At 41.2% G+C, this 26,237-nt stretch overlaps 1 protein-coding gene and 1 long non-coding RNA gene across 2 annotated transcripts in view; one reads left to right on the top strand and one right to left on the bottom strand.

Moving 5' to 3' along the window:
* Positions 1–16,505, bottom strand: part of LOC119624368 (uncharacterized) — a 94,122-nt gene extending 77,617 nt beyond the window's left edge. The window contains exons 1-2 of the long non-coding RNA XR_005240445.2: positions 16,311–16,505; positions 14,923–15,186 (exon numbers count right to left, since the gene is read on the bottom strand). This is a non-coding gene — a long non-coding RNA (uncharacterized lncRNA). The remainder of the gene's footprint in view (positions 1–14,922; positions 15,187–16,310) is intronic.
* Positions 16,506–16,581: 76 nt separating this feature from the next.
* Positions 16,582–25,937, top strand: TMEM252 (transmembrane protein 252). Its single transcript, XM_007969423.3, has 2 exons — positions 16,582–16,991; positions 20,036–25,937. The coding sequence occupies exons 1-2, from the start codon at positions 16,714–16,716 to the stop codon at positions 20,268–20,270; spliced, it is 513 nt and encodes a 170-aa protein (XP_007967614.2). The 5' UTR covers positions 16,582–16,713; the 3' UTR covers positions 20,271–25,937.
* Positions 25,938–26,237: the final 300 nt, after the last annotated feature.

Consider the following 26,237-nt stretch of genomic DNA (forward strand, 5'->3'; position numbering starts at 1 on the left):
CTCCCGAAGTGCTGGGATTACAGGCATGAGCCACCATGCCTAGTTCTATGACAGGTTATTGATTTGCAATTTCCCCTTATATTTAAATAGGAAAGTGGCATGGCTAATAGATCCCTCTGTCTGCAGAGGGAAGAAAGAATTGGAAAGAAGGAAGAGATGACATGGGGAGGAAAGTTAAGGAAGTGAATGTCCTTGTCCAGAGGTGGGATGACAGTGGTTTAGATTAGGATGATAGTGTGTAGCAGAGATGGGTAAAAGGTATTTCAAAATTACATTTTGGAAAGGTGAATGGGAGTGAAATAAACAGCATTTGGAGACAGAGAATGTCGAATGTGATGGAGAGGGAAGGGCCAAGAATGACTCCCAGAGTTCCAGTTTCCTTAGTTTAGGTAGATGGTAGTGTCCTTTCCTAATGCAAGAAACATAGGAGGAGGAGATTTGGAGTAGGCAGTGGCATGAGGATGGGGGCAGGCTTGAAAGGGACAATGGTGAGTCTGGCTTAGATTTTCAATTGCTCCGAGCTTTCTGAGTGGACATGTTGAGTAGACAGTTGAAGACATGGGCTTGGAACTGACAGATAAATATAGAAGATATACAGAATAGAGATTTGAGAGTCATAAAAATAAATGAGGTCACAGGTACCTGTGGCCCCCTAGATTTTTTGAAGGGGATCTACAATGTAAAATATGTTTTGCATTACACATGCACACTCCATAAATGAAGGTTAGCCTGAACAATTCTTAATCTGGCCATATGTGATGTTCAGTCATATGCTATTATTTCTCCTAACGCTGGTGACAACATTCCACATTGATTTAATGATCCATCAGTGAGTGGCTACCCATAGTTTGAAAGGTCTAATTTAGAGAATGCAGAATGAGAAGAGAAAAGGGGCCAAAATAGAACCCTGAGGAAGTCCATTGTGTAGGGGTCAACTAGAGAAGGTGGTGCCTGAAAGAAGATAGCAAGGCTCCAACGGAGAGGTGAGCAGAAAGAACCCAGGGACCAGCAAGGTCTTTCCTTACATTTGTAAGATGAATAAAGCAGTTCTGAGGATCGCCAGGTAACTTCCAAAGAGAGGAAGCAGTAAGTTTCTACCTTGGGCTCCAGTAGACCAAGGAAGCTCTTCCTAAAAGCTCCCACCAACCTTCCCTTTTGTTTCATTCACCAAGATTGGTCACACAAGTAGGTCCAAGCCAGTAACTGGCAAAAAGAGTGGAATGACCACACTTGGCTCAGGCTGATTAAAGTCCTCACTCTGTGGGGCTGGGAAGGGGTGACGCTGCCTGAGCACAGGGCAGGGTGAACACCTGAACCTTAAGGCTCTCATTACAGGAAGGAGTTAGCTTCCTTGGGAAGGGGAAGCTGTTGCCTGTACTCCTTGCTACTTAAAGTGTGGCCTGGGGAGCAGCAGCATCAGCGTCACCTGGAAGCTTGTCAGAGATGCAGAATTTCCAGTTCTACTCTCTTCCTGCTGAATCAGAGTCCGCACTTTCTTGAGATTCCCCAAATGATCCATGTGGCCCGTGTGAGAAGCCCCGGCCTAGACGCCAAGGGGCCCCACAGTGACTGCTGTGTTGACTCAGGTCACCCTGCTCTTTGTCCATTCCTCATCCCACTTGTACTTCCATCACAAATCCCACAGCACTATATATGCTTTGCAAGGTTTTGCTCCATTAACAAGTCCTCTTTCATTTTCCACAGAAGGAGGCAGAGTAGGGTCTTAGTGTAAAGGCAGCAGCCTTCCAGCTGTGACTAGCCCGAGCCATCAGCATTGTTCCTTTCAATTACCCTGTTTCTGGGAGGCATGAAATTCTAGCCCAGGGCTGACAATGTCACTTGGCTGCTGAAAAGTTCCATATTTAACAACTCTAGGTGGGGTTTGGGGGTTTTGTTGACTTGATTTTAAATTTATTTATTTATTTATTTATTTATTTATTTATTTATTTATTTATTTTTTGAGACGGAGTCTCGCTCTGTCGCCCAGGCTGGAGTGCAGCGGCGCCATCTCGGCTCACTGCAAGCTCCGCCTCCCGAGTTCATGGCATTCTCCTGCCTCAGCCTCCCGAGTAGCTAGGACTACAGGTGCCCGCCACCACTCCCGGCCAAGTTTTTGTATTTTTAGTAGAGACGGGGTTTCACTGTGTTAGCCAGGATGGTCTCAATGTCCTGACCTTGGGATCTGCCCGCCTCAGCCTCCCAAAGTGCTGGGATTACAGGCGTGAGCCACCACGCCCGGTCAATTTTTTCATTTTTTAGTATAGCTCCTTTTACTCAGTGCACAGAATTGCATGCTCTAGATTAGAACTTCTATACACAGGGACTGTGAGGCAACCCTCACCCTGAGGCCCCAGAAACTATTAAGTATTAGAATAAGCTTGCATGCAGCAAGTTCTCTCCAGTATTTGAGGCTCTGAGGCTTTAAGAGACACACAGAGGGCCTAGGAAATTTTCAGAGAAGAACAAATTTGCTTAGAGAATGGGAGAACCAAACCTAAGAGGGAATGTTAAAATCATTCACATACCTTAGGCTCAAGAAAGGAAGAAAAAGAAGTAATTAAACATGTACAATTAGATAACATTTTACTGAGGCATCACCCAACTAGTTCTCTTCAGTAATATTTGCTCTTTCTTTCTTTAAAAAAATCAGTTGTGCATACTCAGAATTTGATAAATTATGAAAGGATTAACATATAATGCCTTCCTTGACTTTCTTCCTACCCATACATTCATTCATATTTATTGATTACCTGTTATGTACCAGACACTCTGTTCTGATAATCTTGTTATTTTGCTCTACTTAGCATGAGAACATATTCTTCTAAAAAAACCATAAATGTGTCTAGATGGAAACATTAATCAATTTGAGACAACAACATTTCTGATGTAGTTCTAATAAAATGTAGCGGTTTCAATATAAAGGGCACTGTTTCCTTGTTTGGCATTCAGACTTTTATACTCTGTCCCCAGATGACTTTTCAGCCTCTCGTTTCATTCCTAGTCTCATTTACCTGCCAGTCCTCTCCCATCAATCTACTCATCTTTGCCTTGAACTCACCAGACCCTTTTATGCCGTTCCCTTAGTTTAAGTACTTTTCTCCCTAAAATACCTTTTGATGCCTTAAAACCCTTTAAGCTTTAAGAGTGCATCTGTAGTATTCTCTGCAAAGGCTTCTGGAGTCTCACCATTTTAAGTTAACCGTTCTTTCCTCTGTCTTCCTTGAACATGATGCTTCTACTACAGTTTCGCACTTACCTGCTTTGCATTATGGTTGTTTGCATGGCTCATGGTAAGTTTTCAAAGGACAAAGAGCATATCTTATTCTTTGTGTTCCCTCCAGCACTTAGTTACATTCCTGGTGAGGTAGAATTAATAGTGCCCACCAAATCTTTCTAGCTATTTGAATCTTCTGGGCCTACAGTAGATTTACCCTTCTTGGTCTCCTGTGGTTGGTTGGGGACATGTGGCCAGTTATTGCTAATGAGTTATAACAAAGCGATGTGTGAACCCTCTGGGCCAAAATTGTAATCGTCAATGCAAGACCCTTCAGTGTCATCTATTCTCTTGGCTAGTGTGACTATTCATGTTCAGGAAAACAGCTACTCCCTCAGCTGCATCCTAAAGTGAAGATAAGGTCAACTTAGAGCAAAGTTTTAGCTGACCTATGATGGACTCTGTGAGAGAACAAGGAATACATCTTTGTCGTTTAAAACCATGGAGATATGAGGTTGTTTGCTACAAAGCAAATCCTAGCCTATCCTGATTGATACACTTGTAAATGACAGGTGTTTGATAAATACTATGAGTCTAAAATATTTTGCAAATCTATTAGAAGCAGCAATTAATAACATCAATTATAAATGTATTAAGAAAAATTGCAAATGTTAAAATCAGCTGTGCAGAGAGGCATTGTGATGTAAGATGAAGAATGTTGGACATAGGGTCAGCAGGGATGTGTTTGTAAAGTGACTCTAAATGACCTTGAGTCGGTCACTGATTCTCTCAGGACGCAGCATCCTTCAGCCTTGCAGGGAACTTATTTACGTTGCAATATTGTTGTGAGAATTAAAGATAGCAAAAGTAAAATTGCCTGGTACACAGAGGTACTTGGTACATAATTATGATTGTTTTAGGTGTATTTTTCATATTGGACCACATGAAACATAAGAAACATGAGAAACTGTACATAGTTCAATTTAAACCAAGATATTCCCTGCTAGTCTTTCCTACAGATCAGCAGCAATTTTCTCCCTCCTTCCTTCTTCTACCCATTTTTCAAAAACTAAATAAATGTGGGCCCCTATTGATTTTTTAAAAATTAATGAACATTGTATATGTATATGAAGATATAATAATTTATGTCTAAGTCTCATTCAGAGAAAAAAATATTGTTAATGAATTATTCAGCTTCTTCTTGGGCTAGACATTAGTGACTCACATTAAATAAACAGATGCATTGAAAAAAAAAAAAAAAGAAAGAAAGAGAAAAAAATAAGACCCAGGATTTATTTTTAAGCTTTTGTGACTAGACAATGGGAATCATCTGTTTTTGAGGCACTCAATTATATTTGCGAATTTTTTTTAAAATGTGAGCTTGATGATAAATCTATGTGAGGATAATGTTCACTACTTGATTATACTCCTGGCTATGAGGAGTCATTACTTCAGTCCCTCAACATAAGCAGAGCATGACTCATCTTTCTGAGGCAGTAAATAGCAACTTGGGTAGATCAGCACCATCTTTATACTTCTTAGAATACCTTTAACTTAGAAACAATACTTTATACACATTGTGACATGTGCTGAAAGAAACATGGTGTTCCAAAGATAGGTTCTTGTCTCTAGGGCTCTAATAAGGGGAAGGAAAATCTCAACAACCGTATTTTCCAATTCAGCTAAGGATTCTGCTTCTGTAATAACAGCACAAAAGGAAAGTGGGAATAAAATCAAAATGATTTTGCAAAATGAATGAGCAGATTTAATCCTCCCCTATTTCCAAGTCAAACTTACTCCCTTTTTTTTCCCCAACCATCCCCTCTCTTAAGTTTCTGCCTTGGTCCTTACCTATTCTACTGAAAAAAAAAATCAGATTGAATCATGAAGACTTATAGAGCTACTACGTGCCAGGAATTTCAATTTGTCTTAAGGATCTAGAGTGCTGACATTTTTTTCTCTTCTCAAGGACCTTATTATTTAGTGTGGAAGAAATAAAAGAATATGAGTAATTATCCTTGAGTATGATAAACAGTGAAGATTCATTCAAAATATAATCATTGAAAATACTGTTTTCAAAAAACGCATGTCATTATAGTAAAAAAGCAAAATACAAAATTACGTATACAATGTGATCCTAATTTTGTAAACAATACCCACTCATATCCTCATATACTCAGAAAAAAAATGGGGATCGAATTGGCAGACTGAACACATCAGTCTACTTTCCCCCCGCCCTTCAAATTCCATTAAAATACCAAACAAGAAAAGTTACAATCAAAGATCAGAAATTCTGAAGATTTCCTGGCATACAGACCAAGGACAGAATTGACTGACAGAGAAATCAAAGCAGAAAAAGACCAGAAGGAGGTTACTGCAAAGGTCAGGGCTGTTTTGTGCACTAATGTTCTAGAGAAGTTTCAAGCTCAGGATTAACTTGTACAGTGCAGGGAGGGGCCTTGTCAGTAATTATGTGATCAATAAATTAAGATTGCATTATGGGCTGGGCGTGGTTGCTCATGCCTGTAATACCAGCACTTTAGGAGGCTGAGGTGGGAGGATCACTTCAGCTCAGAAGTTTAAGACCAACCTGGGCAACATGGCGAAACCCTGTCTCTACTATAAACACACACACACACACACACACACACACACACACACACACACGCAGTTCAAGAATTAGCCGGGTGTGGTGGTGCACGCCTATGGTCCCAGCTACTTGGGAGGCTGAGGCAGAAGGATTGCTTGAACCCAGGGAAGTCCAGGCTGCAGTAAGCTATGACCATGCCACTGCACTCCAGCCAGGGTGACAGAGCAAGACCTTGTTTCAAGAAAAATAAAAAATAAAATCGAAAGATTGCATTATGAATTGCCTGGCCTGTTATGATCTTCCCATCACTCTCACGTGCCGCATTTTTGGCAAGAGTGGTGTTTGCTCTCTGGTTAAAGCCTCAGTAACTGCTTTAAACAGCGAACCTGGGGAGTTTCCTATCAGAAGGGCTGGCTCTGGACAGAGAAGCAGAGCAGAGTTGAGTAACTGACATATACAACAAGGCGTGGCCGGAGGAGTGGTGGGAAGAAAAGGAAACCATTAGCTGCTTCTGACTGTGAGAAGTTCCCAGAGCACTTATGCTGGGGAGAGGAACCCCGCCCACATCAATCAACATGATCTACCTGAACACCTGCCAGCTTCTACCCCAACACTCTAGAGGATTATGGCTCCCATAATCAGAACTTTCATTCACTGGGGTGACTGTCACAGCCATAAAATCGAAAAAGAAATAATTGGATTTCTGGATTATTGAAAATACAATCACTGTTACTTTAAAAATCGGGCAGAATACCCAAATAGATACAAATAAGTATTAAATTAGCAAGCTGGAACATGGGGTCTGACTTTTCCAGGACACAGTGCAAAGAGATAAAGAGAGTTCCAGAAGCTCCTACGTCTACCAAAAGGGTTTGTAAGGAAGGGAACTCTGCCGCCCAGGCTGGAGTGCAGTGGCGTGATAATGGCTCATTGCAGACTTGACCTCCCTCAGCAGCCCCGTCCCCAACCTCCCCACCCTGAGTACCAGGGACTACAGGCACACCACCACACCTGGCTGATTTTTGTATTCTTTTGTAGAGATTGGGTTGCCCAGGCTGGTCTCGATTTCTTGGACTCAAGTGATCTGCCTGCTTTGGCCTCCCACAATGCTAGGATTACAATATCCCATATTCTCACTATCCATAAGACTACTGAATGCATATTAGGATTTATTTGTGGATTTTGTGTTTGTTTTGTTTTTCACTATAGTCTTTCCCACTGAGTGAAAATATTGCAATTTAAATTTACTTAGAATTTTTTCTTATGGCACGCAATCAAGCTGATAAGAAGTTAGGTTCATCTGTTACCTTTTTTAAAGAAAAATTTTAAGGATTGCTTTGTTTTTTAGTTTTGATTTAATTTGGTTTTTAATTATGTAAAATATGCATATAGTTCCAATGCTATAACTATTTTAAAGACACATTCAAATAAGTCTTCCAATTACATCCTTCCTACCCTGTTCCCTCCCTCCTCCTAAAGGTAACCATTTTAAAAATTAATTTTATTTGATACTCTGTTTCTTTTTGAAAATATTGACATATATTCATACATATTTGTATCTCCTCCTTTTTTATACTATAAACTTTGTTAATTGATTTGTTATCTTATCAGTATACTCTAGAGGACATCTTAGTAATACAGAGATATTACTCACTCCTTTTTACAACTGAATAGCATTCTGACGTGTGAATGTACCTTAGTTTATTCAACTGGGCCCTTATTCATGGCCATTTGAGTGTTTCCAGTCTTATGTAATTACAAACAATGCTGCTACAATAAGTAAATCTGCACATTTAAAATTTTGTATTTTTGCCAATGTATCTTTGGTATATATTTCCAGAAGTGTGATTTCTGGGTCAGAAGGAAAAATGCAAATGTAAGTTTGCTAGCTGTTGTATTCCCACTTGCGATATATGAAGGTCTTTGCCCTGCAGCCTTGCCAACAGAGTGTGTTGTCACACAGATTTTTGCTGATCTGATAGGCAAGAAATTGTATTTTTACTTTCCTTATTATAAGTGAGGTTGAACATGTTTTAATTGTTTAAGGGCTATTTCCTATTTCTTTTAAAATCACTTATATGTTTATATATTTTGCTCATTTTTATATTAGGTGAAATTACTTATTATTTGGAAATAACTGACACTGAGAGCATGGCATATAAAAATGTGTGTGATTTGGGTCAAGGTGACACAATGGGTGGTGCTAATTATATTTATTAGAAAACAAGATTGGAGATAAATTAAGCATACTACAAAAAGGATGACAAGACAGTCATTAAACATAGACTAATGAAGTCATTAAAGATTAAAGCAAAAACTGCTGAATCATAAAACTAATAGAATTGTTTAAAAAGGCCTGATTTACTGAAGATACTACCCCCAAATGACAAAAAATCCAAAGTAGACTAGAGTAACTTCAGAAAATTATGAAATATAAATTTATAAAACAAAATAAAGTCTTTCTTTAAAAAAAGCCTTAATGATTATAAAACTAAATGCTGACTCTTAAGATCAATACATGAACAAGTAGTTTAGAAAAATCTAATGAAATAGCTATGGGTAGTCTCATCAAAAAAAGAAAAAAGGAATAAAGACACAAATAGCAATTGTGAAGAATTGGGAAGGTGATATACCTAGAAAATTAGATGAGATTTTAAAATTATAATTGAATACTGCATATATTATAACCATATATTATAAGTGAATGTCGTGTGTGTGTGTGTGTGTGTGTGTGTATGAACAGAATTGGAAGGCATATAAGTGGAATTTTTTTAAGGAAATTGTAAATTTAAAAAATAGACTTCAGGAGAAGGGATAACCTTAAAACCTTTAGGAGAATTTGAAAAACTAATTGAAGTTTACCATAAAGAAATGGTGCCAAGGATATCCCCCCTTCTGCCCAGGAGTTTGAAAGCCTGAAAGAGCATTGCTCTCATCTAACAACCAGAAAATGCCTGATAATCTACAAAAATCATAACGTTTCTTGACTCCATCAGAGAGCTGAGGTTACAGGGCAACTGAATAGCTTCAATCTAAGGAAAGACAGGAGCCTCCAATGGAAGCTGGGACACAAGCCCTGGCTCTCCTATGACGGGGCCCAGGAATAAGAGACACAAATGTCATACAAGACAGTAAGAATAATTCAGCTGAAGTTTTTAACTAATTGTTAGATGCCAAATGTGGGCGAATGTGGGAGTACAGAAACACTGGGAGCTGTAGACATGATGGTGTTTTATACCCACTTCTGGGCTCTTCTCCCATGGATCTCCACCCAGCTGCTGCAGGAAAGTGTCAAGCCCCAGCTGGACTCTGTTAAGCTGCTAGAGTTGGGAGGTGGCAAACTCTCGTTCCCCCAGGGTACAGGTGAAACCCACGTGGCTGGGAAAAGTGAAAAGAAAAAGCCCTCTGTCAGGGAGGATCAGGAAACTATCCTGAGGTCAGATTGTTAGAGGAAACTAATGCTGGAGAAAGGGTAGGTTCACTGAGAAAGCCCCCTGTCTCCAACACCAGGAGCTTAAGGCCTACATAAGACTAAAGTGGATCAAGACAACGGAGAAACCCCCTCCCCCTACCACCCAGCTAGCAAGCACCAGGTAATAAGCATAGTCTACTGCTGAGGGAATAGGCAAGAGTATGAAGACCCACCCTCCTCAGGTGCAAGTACTCAGTGAAGGTCTAAAGTTGAGGATAGAGGAGGAACATGGAGAAAAACCCTTCAGCAAGCCATCCCTCACCCCAAGCACCGGTTAATACCAGAGGAATTTGAAGCCAGTAGTGCACTGAAGGGAACCATAATAACAACAAAACCCAAACTCAGCTCAACTCTTTACTAGATTTGCTCAACTCCCTACACCGAGAGGTGAGCAATGGCAGAGTTGTGCCCATGTTCAGGTATGGCATATCTACTACTTATCTCAGTCTCTACTGTCCTACACAGTACCTAGCAGTCAATAAAAAATTACCAGAAAAAAAAGTAAGGAAATAAAAGGTCTTGGACCCAGTGGTTTTATGAGTTCTACTAAATCTTTGAGCAACACATATTTTGCTATCACTTAAGCTATTCAAAAGTATTAAAAATAGGAAGTGGAGAAAAGGGAACCAGAATATTACAGAGAATTTCGTAAAGTGGGCACAGAACCTGCTTCATATTTACAAGTCCCTGCCCATCATGCCAGGTGGTGTCAATGCAGGCAGATTCTGCCCTGGCTTGAGGCTTCTGATTTGATCCAAAACGGCCACAGAAGTGCAGTCTTCTTTCAGTTTTCCAAGGATCCCCAAATAAATTAAATTTGTTCTGGCTTATTTGTGGATTAAATTGACCTCTCTCTAGAACAAAATGTATCTTTCTGTTTGTCCGAAAGACAGGACCAAATTTCCTCACCACGACTTTATTTACAGAAACAGGCTGCTGCCCCATGAGTCATATTCTGCCAATTCGATTTTTTAAAACATTGCTGGAAAATATGATTTGTCTTGATTACTGAGTTCCACCCTCCCCACCCCCCACAACCCCCAACAAATTTCACACTCTAGGCAAGTGCCCCCTGGTTCCACCTAGTCCTGGTCTCCACAGAGTCCCCGGGCCCAGAGACCCACCAGGTTCTGCCCAGGGTAAATGGGGCCTCAGTGCTGCTCTCACATCAGCTTACCTTACTGTGCCATGCACTTTGCAAGAAGCTGTTCTTCGCCAACCAAAAAAAAAAAAAAAAAAAAAAAACTTCATATAAATCTTCTCCTGACTGGGAAAAGGAGGGGTGGGTGGAAGGTTTCAAAAGCAAAGAAAACAAGAATGGGAAAGAGGAGGAAGTGGCCAGTGCTCAGTGAACCCTCAAGTGTGAAAGGCTAATCCAGAAATCACTCAGTAATCACCACCATGAAATCAGGCAGGGCTGACATCTCTTGCTACGCATATGCGCACCTTCCCTACCTCCCACAAAGCCTCACTTCCTAAACCAAAGTGACCTTCTGAAATCTGCCCAGTCTGCCTCAGCTCTTGGCCCCATGGCCCTCCTATGCAACAGCTTCTACACACCATTAGTTTCCTTCCAAAGTCCCCACCAACTTCTCATTCACAGCAATACTCTTCCTGTTTTCAAAACAAGGGTATTGGCCCATGTGCCTGGTAAACGGAAACTAGAGTGCATAGGCCTGTGGGACGTTCCAAGGCATTTGTGTATTGCACAGGAGAGTTTGAAAGAAGGGTGAGGTTTGGGGGGCTCTGATGTGCAAGGTAAGGCACTCAGTGTTCAGAACAATCCTCATGGGTCTGTCATGCTCAAAGGAACAGTATTGAAAGAGTGATTATGGTTTAAGATGATTTGACTGTCAACCCAACAACATGTTGTTGCTTACTGCCATGTCAGACACTTCTGCTGATTGGTGAATTTTTAAGAGGAAGAATAATAAGCAAATAGACTAGTTTAAAAGCAAGGGATCATTTCCTTGGTGGATCTCTTGAGAAGGAGATGGAAACAGTGATGGGGGACTTTGGGTTGGCCTCCACTGGGTCCCAGAACTTCTCTCTCTCTAGAGGTGTGAGCCATACTCCTCCGGCGTATCCATTTTCCCATCAGTTCCATACTGTGTGTGAACTTCGGTGAATCATCAGTCTCTCTCTTCTGCAATGTTCCCACCTTTAAATGGCCCCTTACTCTCATAATCAGTGCTGAGTAGTGGCAAGGGGTTCAGAGAAAGTGGAAAAGTTGGCATGGGAAAGAAGGCAGATCCAGAAGGTAGGATACAGCTCAGGTAAAGGGCCAAAGGCTCCTGAAATGACTCTTTAAGGCAACTTCTTAGTGTTCGACTGCCTCTTTATTACATTCTTTTTATTTTGCCCCAGCCCTGAAAATGGGGCCTGATTTTCTCTTCTGTTATCACAACTGCTCTTCTGCTTGGGTTTCTTCTACACCTTCAAGATGGCTGAAGAACAAGATGCTTTCTCTCCATGTCTGTGCTGTTTCACTGTGAGTAAAGCAAGTGTACATCTACTTTCATTTCCTTTTCAAAAATGTTATTATTGCTAGTGAGTGTGGGGAAAGAGGGCATACTGCAACATAAATAGGAGGGAAACTGCAAGTAATAAAAATTGTTTAAAATTACAAGTAATTGGTTTTAGTGACTCTTGGTCATTTTTGAGGCACAAAAGGGGAATAATGCTTATACAGCAGTGAGCCATGTGGTTTAGAACTGAAGCAGAAAGAAGACATTCATGCAGCCAACAATCATGTGAAAAAAGCTCAACATCACTGATTATTAGAGAAATGCAAATCAAAACCACAATGATATACTATCTAACACCAGTCAGAATGGCTATTGTTAAAAGCCAAAAAATAACAGATGCTGGCAAGGTTGTAGAGAAAAAGGAATGCTTATACATTGTTGGTGGGAGTGTAAATTAGTTCAGCCATTGTGGAGGACAGTGTGGTGATTCCTCAAAGACCTGAAGACAGAAATGCCATTCAGTCCAGCAATCCCATTGCTGGATATATACCCAAGGGAGTATAAATCATTCTATCATAAAGACACATGAATACATATGTTCATTGCAGCACTGTTCACAATAGCAAAGACATGGAATCAACCTAAATGCCCATCAATAATAGGCTGGATAAAGAAAATGTGGTACATATACACCATGGAATACTATGGAACCATAAGAAAGAACAAGATCATGTCCTTTGTATGGATATGGATGGAGCTGGAGGCCATTATCATCAAACTAACACAGGAACAGAAAACATATTTACTGCATGTTCTCATTTATAAGTGGGAGCTAAGTGATCAAAACACATGGACACAAAGAAGGGACCAACAGACACTGGGTCCTATTGGAGGGTGGAGGGTGGGAGGAGGGAGAAGATCAGGAAAAATAACTAATGGGTACTAGGTTTAATACCTGGGTGATTAAATAATCTGTCCAACAAACCCCCATGACACAAGTTTACCTATGTAACAAACCTGCACATGTACCTCTGAACTTCAAAGTTAAAAAAGTGGGCACGTACCTCTGATATAGATATCGCTTAATATATAATCTCCATATATGTATGACTACACTCATAGCACATATTACAAAGCACACAAAAAGTAAAGATCAAATATTTTCAGAAAAAAGAAAGTATGCACAACAATGACAACCTTCATAATAACTCTTCATAATAACACATGATAACGGCGTCTTTTGCTTATAGTACAATGTTGGTTTTGTGTTATTACTGTAAAGTACAGTGGTGGTTTACTTACATTTGCAGACTAGAACTGTCTCAAGATGCTATGATGCTCTATTGTGTTAACCAGTTTATAATAAGTCAACCTAAGATTGATGATGGCAAATGAATTTCCAGGTATCCAAATAAATTTGAGGGTGTAGTTCCTAAAAACTATGCTGATCTCTGTTTTTATCTGCAGCGTTGTATGTTATTTGACAATGAGAGGGAACACACTATCTTTTCAACCTAATTTTTCTTATAATTAAAATTACCATTTTAAGCATTGATAATTTCTTACCAGCAAGTAAAGTTTTCTCTTTTTTTTTTTTGTTTGAGACGGAGTCTCGTCTGTCGCCCAGGCTAGAGTGCCGTGGTGCGATCTCGGCTCACTGCAAGCTCCGCGTCCCAGGTCTGCGCCATTCTCCTGCCTCAACCTCCAGAGTAGCTGGGACTGCCCATCACCAGGCCCGGCTAATTTTTTGTATTTTTAGTAGAGATGGGGTTTCACCGTGTTAGCCAGGATGGTCTCGATCTCCTGACGTCGTGATCCACCCGCCTCGGCCTCCCAAAGTGCTGGGATTACAGGCCTGAGCCACTGCGCCCCGCCGCGAGTGAAGTTTTAATTACTCATAATAAAGTTTTATGATGGGCAAAAAGAGGAACTGAAGCAGAGTCAAGTTAAAAAAATTGCAATTATTTAGTAATGTATATTTAATAATAAACATAAACATATAAAATAACCTCAACAGTATTTCTCTTTCTTTTGCCTTTTAAATTTGTTTATTTACTTTTATTTGTACAGATTTAGGAGGTATTTCAGGTAGTTTTATTACACAGATAGACTATGTAGTGTTCATTAGTATTTCTTAGTCATTTTGAAGGAGAAATATGGCTCCCTGTGATACTTCATATTTCCATATTGATTTTTTTTCCTTTTCTCATCTACCTCCCACAGATGCTGCAAATGTTCCCAGCCCTTTCCCCTTGATGCCCAGAATAAATTCCTCAAATACCCTGAGCCCAGGAACTATTCTTAATTTCACGTAAATTTTATGTAAAGGGACTGAGTCTTTCCATCCCCCTGCCACTTGCTGGATTTTGCTCTTCCATACCTAATTTCTCACCAAAAACACACCATCACCACCACCACCACACTGCTGTGGAATGACAGGAGCCTCCTCAAAGGGCATTGGAGGGGAAGGAACCGTCTGGCAAACTAGAAGGCAATGGTTCTAGTGTACTTTATTGGCATGGAGGAGGAAAAACTATAGAGAAATTTATTTGCTCATATGTTCATGTGATCACAAGAATGAGGCCTGGCCTGTCATAACCCCAGTTTAATTTCTGCCTCCATTTTTGTCTAAAACAGAGAAGCCCAGCTGTCTGATTGGCAGTTCCCATTGAGAGTACTCTTCCTCCGTCACCTGATTCCTAACATTATGCTGGGACTTTACCATCTACCTGTTCCTGGGACCCAACTCCTAGTGCAGACATTTCAGCTGGGGGTCCTGGGTCTTCCACAGATTTTTGGAATGATGACAGCATTGATAATAACAATATTGGTGAGGGTGATTACAGATAACCTTCACAGGGCACTCTCTGGGCCAGGTACTGTGATAAATACTTAGCATTGACTGTCTCCTCTGATTTTCAAAGTCTTAAGATAATTTTTTTAGTTATCTACTGCTGCCTAAAATATTGCCACAAAACTTAGCATATTTAAAAAATATACATTTTTTAAACTTTTGACCTCTTTTATTTGTTAAAATAGTCACATCCACATAACACGAAATGATTTGATCATAATGCATTCGTTGATTATGGCTCTTGCCATCTTGTGGCATCTAGGATCCTGGCTGAAACATCTTATCTCACAGCTTCTGTGGGTCAGGAATCCGAGTATGACTTACCTGGGTCCTCTACTTCAGGGTCACTTAGTCAAGGTGATGCTTGGGAGTAGAGTCATCTCAAGGCTCAGCGGGATGAGGATTCGATTCCAAGTTCACATGGTCATTGACAGGATGCAGTTCCTTATGGGCTGATGGACTAAGGGCCTCAGTTCTTCACTGACTGTTGGCCAGAAACTGCCCTCAATTCCTTGCCTCATGGGCCTCTCCAATATGGCAGCTTCTTTCTTCAAAGGGTGCAAGCCAAGAGGGCAATAGAAAAGTCTGCTAGAAAGATGAAAACCACAATCTTGGGTAGCCTCCATGGAAGTAACTTCCTAACACCTTTACCATATTCTATTGATTAAAATCAAGTCACTAGGTCCAGCCTACACTCAGGGGAGAGGATTACTTACACAAAGACATGAATATCAGGAGGTGGGATCCTTAGGGATCATCTTAGAAATCTTCTATCTCATGGTTTAGAGAAGGAGGGAATAAGAGCTGTTTTAAGATTACAAAGACAATATCAAGACTAGAAGATCAAGGTAGTTCAAGGTTAAAATTGAAGCTAATAAAGGTAAGGGCTAAGGGTTGGAATGGAGAAGTGCCTTATATAGTTTTTGATCCATAGTGTCTTCCTAATGTCCGTGTCTCCCAGCCCTAACATGAAGGTAGAGCTAAGGAGATGGTGGGTATGAGACTAAAGGTTATATGAGGGATTACTAGGGCATGGCACAAAAAACTGCTTCTCTCATTGGGAAAGTAAATGGAAAACAATGGTAACTGAGCAGTGGAGTGGAACAGCCGCAAAGAGGAACTGAAGCTATCTTGAGTAAAAGCAACCCAGGGTTCCTATGGGTTTTGGCAGAGACATGCCACAGTATCAAATAAAAAAGGGCAGAGCCGGGGCATACACCAAGTCTGAAATAAGCTATCCACAATCAAAGACAGTCAAGCTAAAGAAAACAAATTCCAGCCAGGAAACAGAAGGCTGGTGTTGGAAAGATTTTTTGAGGCAATGCTACGTACAGCAGAGGTGTGGAAGAGAGGACAGGGAACATTTTTAGCAGCATCCTCTAAAATGAATTATATTTCATATGTACTTTTTGAAGGGGGAAAGATTGCAGGAATTACAGGCTCCAAATCCCCCCAAATTCCCGAGGCTCTCACTGTTATAGTCCTCTCCAGCACTCTCCTTCCCCTCCCACTCAAGCTCTTCATCTTGTCAACAGAGCAGGAATCACGGAGTTCACATTCTGAACTTTTGTCTTGGAATTATTCCAGTATCATAGTGTGGGGGCAATAAGTGGGGATTCGTTGAGGGAGGCAAGACAAACATGTTAACAACCTTGAAGAAATGCCTTTTTAGTACAGAGAAAGGGAGAAGGAATCAGGAAGGGATTTCTTACCAAACCACAAAGAAGATCGTTCTTTAAAGAATGCTAACTTCTCCAGCTTTTAGTGGGGAATTGCCCTCCATGGGGATTAAGAGACCAGTGCCTTTTAATCAAAGGAGGGCCAAACTGGGAACAGCTGAGTGTCCCACCCAACTCTTAAGAGCAAAACAGCTACACGAAGCCACTCCTTCCTGCAGTATACAATGCTGTTTTTTGGCTGATTCCCCGAGGATATTACAGTTACTTTCAATGGTTAATGAATAGCTTCTAAGTGCCTGTTTCATGTAATTGTCCAAAGGCCAGTGGGTCCCAGAGCATATAAAGCTGCAAGCTGGCTAATGAGCTCATTCTCTTGGAGCAAGCGGGGAAGCAGAGGAGCGGCAGGGTCAGGGTGCTGGGTTCCTAAGGTGCAAGGATGCAGAACAGAACTGGCCTCGTTCTCTGTGCTCTTGCCCTCCTGATGGGTTTCCTGATGGTCTGCCTGGGGGCCTTCTTCATTTCCTGGGACTCCATATTCAACTGTCAGGGGAGCCTGATTGCGGCCTATTTGCTTCTGCCTCTGGGGTTTGTGATCCTTCTGAGTGGAATTTTCTGGAGCAACTACAGCCAGGTGACTGAACGCAAAGGAGTGTTGAGGCATGTGCTTGGACAACACCTTGCTCATGGGGCCCTGCCCCTGGCCACAGTGGACAGGTACTTGCTGACAAGCAGAGGGACCAAGGAGGGCTGAGATGGTCTGAGCTGTGTAAGATCTGAGTAATTTCTGATTCTACTATGGAGCAACTTGCATGTCCCATGGGCTGTCTAGAACCAAAGCTTTATTGTCAGGGAATTACTCTGGGGTTGTTATTAGGAAGAATGGTGTCATCTTTGGGGGAAAACCATGATATAGGGGCAACTCATCTCAGAGAAACCCTACCACCACCCCCAGTGAAAACCCACCTAAGCCAATTTAGAAACCGAGGCTTGTTTGTTTTATCATGGCAGCTGTCATTAATTAGTAGCAGGTGATGGTTAGTTACTTCCCATAACCTGGTTCTAAGGTTCTAAGGAAAACAAGTCCCAGACCAAATTCTGCCACACAATGAGGAAACCGACATGAGTCCTGGAATCTCTGTGAGCTCAGAGAAGTCCCGGTTTACTCTCCGTTTAGGTGTTGTGATCTCACCTTGCATAAAACATTCCTTCAGGGTAAGGTGATAATATTCTAGAGGTAAGATTCATTCTATCTTACCACCTCACACCTTAGGATAGTTATCATCAAAAAAACAAAACCAAACAGCAAGTGTTGGTGAGGATGTCAAGAAACTGGAATCCTGTGCATTGCTGGTGGGAATGTTAAAATGGGGCAACTGCTGTGGAAAACAGTGTGGAGATTCCTCTATACATTAAATATAGAATTACCATTTTATCCAGCAATTCTACATTCTGAGTTTATACACAAAAGAACTGAAAGCAGGGATTCAAATGGATATTTGTACACCAATGCTTGTAGCAATATTTATTCACAATAATCCAAAGGTGGAGACAGCCCAAATGTCCATCAATGGGTGAGTACATAAACAAAATGTGGTATACACATGCAATGGAATATTAGCCTTCAAAAGGAAGGAAATCCTGGCACATGCCACCAGTTGGATGAACTTGAAAACATTATGCTAAGTGAAACAAGTCAGTTACAAAGGACAAATATTGTGTGATTCCACTTATATGAGTACCTAGCGTAGTCAAATTCGTAGACACAGAAAGTAGAACAGTGGTTCCAGGGGCTGGTGGAAGGAGAGATTGAGGACTTATTATTTAATGAGTAGAGAATTTTAAGGTGATGGTTGTAGAGCAATATGAGTATATTTAGTGCCACAGAACTATACACTTAAAAACAGTAAATTTTATGTTATATATATTTTACCACAAGAAGAAAAAAGATTAAGTTAATCTTATAGTCAGTATCGGGCAACAAGAAACCTCCTAATTCTTGGCTAGCCACAGGACCATTTAGGGATAACACCCTAGGCGTCATTCTCAAGATACAGGCTGCAAGACTATAAATTATTTTGCCCTCTTTGTGCAAGAGTAGAAAATATCTAAAATATTTTAGCTACTCCATGTATCTTGAATACAAGTAATCTTACCCATGAAGATCCACTTTCAGCATCCTTTATGCTACTTAATAATTATGAAAACTAAAACTTGTTTACAGTGTTATACTAACCAGCAGAGTTTCTGGGTTTGATTTAAAATTATGATAAATGAAGTGATTGTAGAAGATGCCTCTAGAGTGACGATTTCTTTTTGTAAAAATGTTAGAGGACTACCTCTAGAGTGTGAATTTCTGATATATGTAACTGATTGCCTTTAGGATATAGCTCAAATTGACTAACACATGCATAACATTACAGTATGCCGAAATGTTTGAAAGTCAATTATGGACATCGTTACACCCCCATTTTACTGCCTCTTCTCGCTGCATATAATTAGATGCTCATCCCATGCAGAATGGCTAGCAAGTCAGCCTGGGAAGTCACATTTCTCCAAAGCATTTGCACTCAAAATGGATACCCAGGTTGAGATATCAAAGCAAATGGGTCTCCAGTGATGGAATTCAGGGGACTGGGAATGTGGATGGCAGTTGAAGGAGGGTGGGGTTGGGAGAGGTTGCTGGGATTTGGGGCAGGCAGCAATCATCCTGGAACCTTTCAAATCACTCCAGGGAACAGCTCACCTTTCTGTGTAAAAAGCCTTTACACATGTGCCCCATGACTCAGCCTTGGCTATTCCGAGTGAAGGCTGAGATTTATGCCTTACAGTAGACAACTTCTTCAGCGACTGGCTTTGGGCCTGGTAACATTTGGAATGGAGTTGTGGCTACAAATGGCAGTCCCTGTTCTGTTGTGGTTACACACCATAAACACTCCCTGTAGGCACTGGAAGGGTGGCTCTATAAATACACAACTCAACTGAGCTCACCGGTCTCTCTTCCTCTCCTCTCCCCCTCTCCCAGATTCATTCACGATGGAGAAGTCAGGAGGATTTAGCAATTAGCAATGCTGGGCAAGATGGCCAATGAGTACATCAGCCCCCGAACGAATGGCTGCTTTAGCTTACTGTCACAGAAAGGGTTGCAATTGAAATCTGCATAAAGTTGTCAGTTGGTATCATGTGAGAAATGAGTATGCTTGTATGTTTTCTTTGAAACTAGCTACTGAGTCTTGAAAGGGTGTTAGGACAGAGACGGGGCATCTAGTATAGTTCAGGGATCAGCACAAAGTTGGTTTTCATTCATTATTTTGTTGACTGTGATGATCAGAGAAAGTGAGTGCAATTGAGGGGATGATGTCATGCGAGAAAGGGAGCAAGGATGTGAATGGACTAAGTACTCGGTAGAGAGAAGTTCCCTATCCAAAGCCCCCACCTCCTCTACTGTTGACAAGGATCTCACACTGAATGGCCCTGTTTCCGTGAGTGAATGAGCAATAGAGAAGGAGTAGCTTGGCATAACCCACTGGGAAAAAAATATGACTAGAGGCAGGCATCCTGTGGCTGATAAAAAGGTTCTTTTGGAAGAGCAGCACATTTTTTAAAAACTGGTGATGCCAGGAAGAGGTACATCTGTTTCAAAAATCCATGTTTCTTAACAGTTTAGCTTCGCACAATTTGAGCTGAGAGAGGCAGCCGTCTGCCTCTTTGGCATTAATGCCTAAATAACGCATGCATGTTTGTGCTGTTTTGTCCCCTAGGCCAGACTTTTACCCTCCAGCTTATGAAGAGAGCCTTGAGGTGGAAAAGCAGAACTGTCCTGCAGAGAGAGAGGCCTCTGGCATTCCTCCACCTCTATATACAGAGACGGGCCTGGAATTCCAGGATGGAAATGACTCTCACCCAGAGGCCCCACCATCTTATAGAGAGTCCATAGCCGGCCTGGTGGTGACAGCAACCTTAGAGGATGCCCAGAGGCAAGGCCAAGAGTGCTGAGGCAGAGAAAGCTCTCCAGCACTCATGATGCCGCCGCTGTGGGGAGCAGCTACCGATGATAAAGGCAAACGAGGGACTGTGGAAGGAAAAGCCACACCAGGGACCCCACACGAGAGCTTGGGGAGGGGATGACAGCCCTGAATTCCAGACATAATTGGCCATGCCAGGGCAGGGCAGGCCAGGGCCCTGGAAGGGTGTGGCCAACACCAAGCAGACATTTCAGAGGATTCACACTAATCCTAACCCCGGCAGGCCTTGGGTCCCCAAAGGTGTTACTCTGAGAGCTCTGCTTACAGAGATTCTTTCTGCTCCTACTCAATTTCCCTCCCACCACCTCATCTCCAGCCAGGGAGGAATAGATGCTGGTTGTCAGGACAGCCACATGCCTTCCTGTTCTATATCACCTAGTAATCTCAAAGGGAAGGTTTGTTATTTAATTTATGGATTGTTCAGCCTTTGGTGTTGTTAGCTTTTTTGCTAGTTGCCTCCAGCTGACCATACTACCAGAGTGAGGCAGTACTTCACATCCTGGGAGATATGCCCTTGGAACCCATGAATGTTATTTTGTATTATTTTATTTTCATGATGTGTATTTTTTCTATGTAAAATGACTGTAATATTTGCCTTCAAGATGGTTCAAACACAAAATGTTAAATGAGCTGTTTTTTAAAAAGAGGTCCTTATACAAACAGACATGATAAGATTGCTTGTAGACCCAAATGGAATAGACAGAATAGTTAATTCATAATACATGGAATTCCGGGTATAGGGTGGAATTTGTACTGGCCATGGATGATATTATACCACTTGATATAAATCTTATAAAGTTTAAAAAATATTTATATGTAATTCAAAGAATCCCCTTATAAATCTCTAAAATTTGAAAGAAAAGAAACTCTAATGGTGTATGTTCATCATCAACAGAAATTTCTTGTATCTCAAGATACAGATCTTGACTTTTAGACTCAAGACATTCATTTTTAAATCTGATGGTTTCTGTTCAACTTTATTATATTTTGTTGTTTTGCGTTTTAAATACAAGAGGACAAGTCTGGTTGCAGGGTGGTAGAAAGAGGTGCAGCCTGATGCTTTTGAACTTGGGCCAAGGATCTTCATCTCTCTGGGCCTCGGTTTTCTCTATCAAGTGAGGCATTCATGCTGGCTTCACAGGTGTGGAATGCCTGTTATATGGCAGGCTCTGTGCCATGAGCTTCTCATGCATGTTAGCCCTCATTCCATCTTTAAGAGATAGGCACTATGATTATTCCCATTTTACAAGTGCGTAAAACTGAGATTTTGAGAAGTTAAGAAACTTTTCCAATAACACAATGACTTCTAGGAGGGTGAAGAAGGGTCCCTAGAGGGACATGGGAGGACTGGCTTACTTCATACTTTTGAGCTAGGTAGCCCTGTCTAACTTCTCTCCTTCTAGGAGACAGTTTGGATTTCTCTCTCCCTTCAGAAAATGGGCTGTAACAGAAAGTGGACCCCCGGGTTGCTGCAATATCTTAAAGCCCTTGGAGAAGCGGCAGAGATTGCTTTAGGGTTAATCAGCTTCTTTTAAAATATGCAAAATGTCCTCCAGGTTTTCTGCCTAGAAACTGGTCCCTCGCCTCATAGCATAGTTTCCCCCTGATCGTTACATGGATGATGAAGAATGATTCATAATGGAGACAGCCCTTGGTGAATGGGCACAGGAAGGGCTTTAGACAGTTGGTGAGAAGGATGTAGATCATTCAAAGAGGAAGAGGGTGGTCAAGATGGGATGGAGCCTCCTTTGTGGGCTCCTCTTCTCCATCATTGCTGAGTGTATAGATAAAGTGTATCCTGACAAATGCATAAGAAGCTTCATAAAAGGAAATCCTTGTCCATGAAGCATGAATTTGGGAATCTGTTATTTAAATCCTTGGCATTGAGGGCATAAAAATATGAAGGTCACTCATGGTTGTCCAATAAGGAAGTAATCATTTATTAGTAATGTAATTTATTATTCCTCTCTTGTCATCTCTTTCTATCCCTCTACTAAGAGAGTTAGCCTGAAATTCTCCCTGGTGGTCTGAGCACATTCACTGACTTGAACAAGCACCATCATTGGTCTTTTCTCCAGAGTTTGCATTTGTAATAGATAGTTTTTCCAACTACTGGTAGTCAAGTGAAACAAATGTTGATTTTGGTTTACGTAAGAAATAGTTTTAATCTATTCACTGCAATAAATTTTGTACTTAAATTTTTCTTTTGCTATTTTTTTTGCATCAGAAAAAAAATCAGTAAAAGACCATAGTTCAAAGTATTATTCTCTGATTAAACTAACAGTGTCAGAATGAGTTGATCTTTCTGCAAACCCAAACATTATTGAACTCTAACTATTGATCTGGAAAATAACCTGGGTGTGTCTTTTTGAAAATAAAACGCTAATAGTTATTTGTTGATTTAAGCATACATACTCTGAATCATGTGTCAAGAACAAGGGTAGAACACAAAGCAAATTCTACATTCGAGAGACCCAGCAATTAAAATCCACTGGACAAATCAGACAAAAGTATCTGATTGCGGTTCGTAATACTATATTAGTCATCCCCTAGATGATTCACTCAAGATAAATAGATACTGCCTCTGCTCTTCCTTCTCAGGTTTATAAAATTAGTGGTCATGGATTGGAAACCACAGTTCCATGAATGACAGGGAGAGCACTTGCAACATGAGAAAGTGAAAAGAGAACAATCCCCACTACAAAGAGTCTTTGCTTATTCTCTTCTCTCAATTGTGGATGGTAGCTTCACATGTCAATGGGGAAGGGAAGTTCTCAGAGTTGAAGACCCTCCAGTATTGTAATCTCATAATGTCCCTTTGAGCAGAAAGTTTGAGTAGGCCTTACCACCACTCCAGAAGGTAAGGATAAGGTCAGTTATCCTCAATTATAGAATAAGTTATACTGCATCTTTTGCATATCTGAAATGTACTGTGTTCATTTTCGACCCTCCATGCAAAACTTTACCGTTGCTTTTACTGACACTCCTATCATTTAAGATTCTATTTAAATATACTGTCTTTGGTGAGGCATTGCTCTAGCTCCCCTGCATTGCAGGGCACATAGTAGGTGCAAATAGGCATGGAAAGATGATAAAGATATGGACTTATAATCTATATCTTCTCCATATTCTGTAAGGTTCCATGACAACCTAGGCTGACTCACATACCAAGTGGGCTGTCAACTGCATGGGCTATTTCTTCTAGTAAGGACTCCAGCTGGTCAGAGTGGAACAGACATTCTGTAAGCTCTGCTGCTTCGGATAATCTCTTGCTGTTTGTAACTGTCAAAGGGCCAAAGACTGATTTACTGGCAGTTACATTATTTCCAAAGGCACACAGTTTCTCAGACCCTTCTATACTCAGGGATGGGAAGCTCCTTAAGACAGGTGTCTGGGATTTCAGTGTCCACATGTTGTGAGAGTATCCAGTGCGTGATCCAGCAACGGAATGGAGTCACACAGTTATATCATTACCAGCTCCTGCAGATGCTTTTCAAATTCCCCACACCCATATGAATGTCAAAGTAAATCCCATGCCTTACACTGATCCATGGGACTGTGCATGAAGCTGAGACTTCCTGTGCAGAAAGCCTGCATGTCACATGCAAGCCCTTCCGCCTATGTCATGCAACACAATTTGTCCTGCAAATACTGTGGATGTATACTGCACTCAGATCAGTACAAGTTGATAAATGATCTAATTTTAATAATGACTGCCTATCTATTTTCAAGGACATTTAATAAACTCAAGATTCCTGGGTGACGCAAAACAAATTTTTGTTCTGGGGGACTGGCTGACACCTGGAAGGATATTTAGCGTGTTTGCTTTCCTACTACTGCCACTAAATGCCTCTCTGGCAAATACACACACATTTCCAAACACCCGCCCTGGTTGAAAACCAGCATGTGATGTATCGTGTTGCTTGCCATTTTTCTGCAGGCACATGGTATAATGAACGAACCCCTCTGTAACAGCAGATCACCAGATTTGCCCTGGCAGTTGCCATACTCTATCCATAGTTTCCTGTATGATTGACTCTTGCAGTTCCCACGAAATTTTGGACTTTTAAAGTCATTTACTCTGTTTCTTTTTTTTTTTTTTTTTTTTTGAGACGGAGTCTCACATTATCACCTGGGCTGAAGTGCAATGGCACCATCTTGGCTCACTGCTGCCTCCTGGGTTCATGCGATTCTCCTGCCTCAGCCTCCCGAATAGCTGGGATTACAGGCACACACCACCATACCTGGCTATTTTTTTTTTTTTTTTTTTGTATTTTTAGTAGATACGGGGTTTCACTATGTTGGCCAGACTGGTCTCCAATTCCTGACCTCATGATCTGCCTGCCTCGGCCTCCCAAAGTGATGGGATTACAGGCGTGAGCCACTGTGCCTGGCCAAGTCATTTACTCTTAAAAAGCAGTGACTACAACTCCTTTTTTTTTAGATAAAAAAATCTAAAAAAAAGATTTTTTGCTTTGTTGCTCAAGCTTGGAGTACACACTGCTCCATCTCGGCTCATGGCAATGTCCACCTACTGAGCTCAAGCTATTAGCCTGCCCCAGCCTCCTGGGTAGCTGGGATTACAAGCATGCACCACCACATCTGGCTAATTTTTGTATTTTTGGTAGAGACAGTGTTTCACTATTTTGGCCAGGCTGGTCTCAAACTCCTGACCTCAAGTGATCCACCCACCTCAGCCTCCCAAAGTGCTGGGATAACAGGTGTGAGCCACCATGCCCAGCCTAGAGCTTCATCTTTAAGAATATAAAGAACATTATATGGGGAACAGTGACTTCCTGCCTCTCTCCTCTCCTGAGAATTAGGCAAGAGGTCATACACATATAGTTTGGCAAGAGAAGTTTGGATTTCATGTAAGGCAGAAATAATATCTTGGCAATGTGAATCAGAGCAGGTTCCAGAGAGTGACTGTGTCCTAGACCCACCAAAAGACCTTCCCTTGACAACATAGCTGAAAAAAATCTCTGTAAAAATAGGCAGCTACGCAGCTGCTTCTTCTGGTGGCTGGGCCCAAGGCTTTGCTCTGCCTGACATTCACAACCCTGTGCCCACTTCAACCCCATGCATCAAGCCACCTCCTCAGGAGACCCCAAGCAAGTCTCCTCTCCAGCCATCCTAACCTTCAATTCCTAGTCTGTCTTCTGACTTCACTCACCCTTGATGAAATTCTATAAATGCTTACAAATCCCAAGAAACTCTACTGTTTGGGAAACCACTCTCATGCCACCATCTCTGAGTCCATTGCCTCCCTCTGTGTAGTCCCACAGCACATTGTTTGTGCCTCCTGTAACATTTTTATCTGATTATTTGTGTATGTTTGTCATAGCCTCCTATTCCCAAATTATAAACTCATAAGATCAGGAATAATGTTTTATCCATTTCTCTGCCCCATCTAAAACAGAACTCTGCCTAAATGAGTTGCTCAATCAATGTTCACTGAATGAATGAACAGATGGATGGATGAATGGATGGACTGCTGGGTAAATATATATTTGGGCTACTGGCCACACATGACTCCATATCAAAACAAAGAAATATAATTTTTATGCAAGGACTAATTTACATTTGAACTTACAAGTTAGAGATTATTAAAAGTTTGGCAACTTGAGAAAATAAATAAGTATTTTCTTACCTAGAACTGATATACCTAAGAATACATCTGAGTGTCCTAACACATCCGTGATTAATGAACACATGGATGGCTAGAATGGACGTCCACTCATGAGACAAGACACTGAGAACCAAGGCTATGGAATTTTATTCCAATGGTGATCAATCTTGAAATGGTTTTTTTTGTTTTAGAATCTCAGCTCAAAGTCACCTTCCTATTATTTTGAAATGAAGACAGTTACAGTGGAGGTCTAGATGCCACTTCAGTTTCTGCTGACTCCCAAAGGCAGTTTTGAGTAACTTACCTTTT

This window comes from Chlorocebus sabaeus, chromosome 12 (genome assembly GCF_047675955.1).
Source record: "Chlorocebus sabaeus isolate Y175 chromosome 12, mChlSab1.0.hap1, whole genome shotgun sequence".
In the NCBI taxonomy this organism is placed as follows: Eukaryota; Metazoa; Chordata; class Mammalia; order Primates; family Cercopithecidae; genus Chlorocebus; species Chlorocebus sabaeus.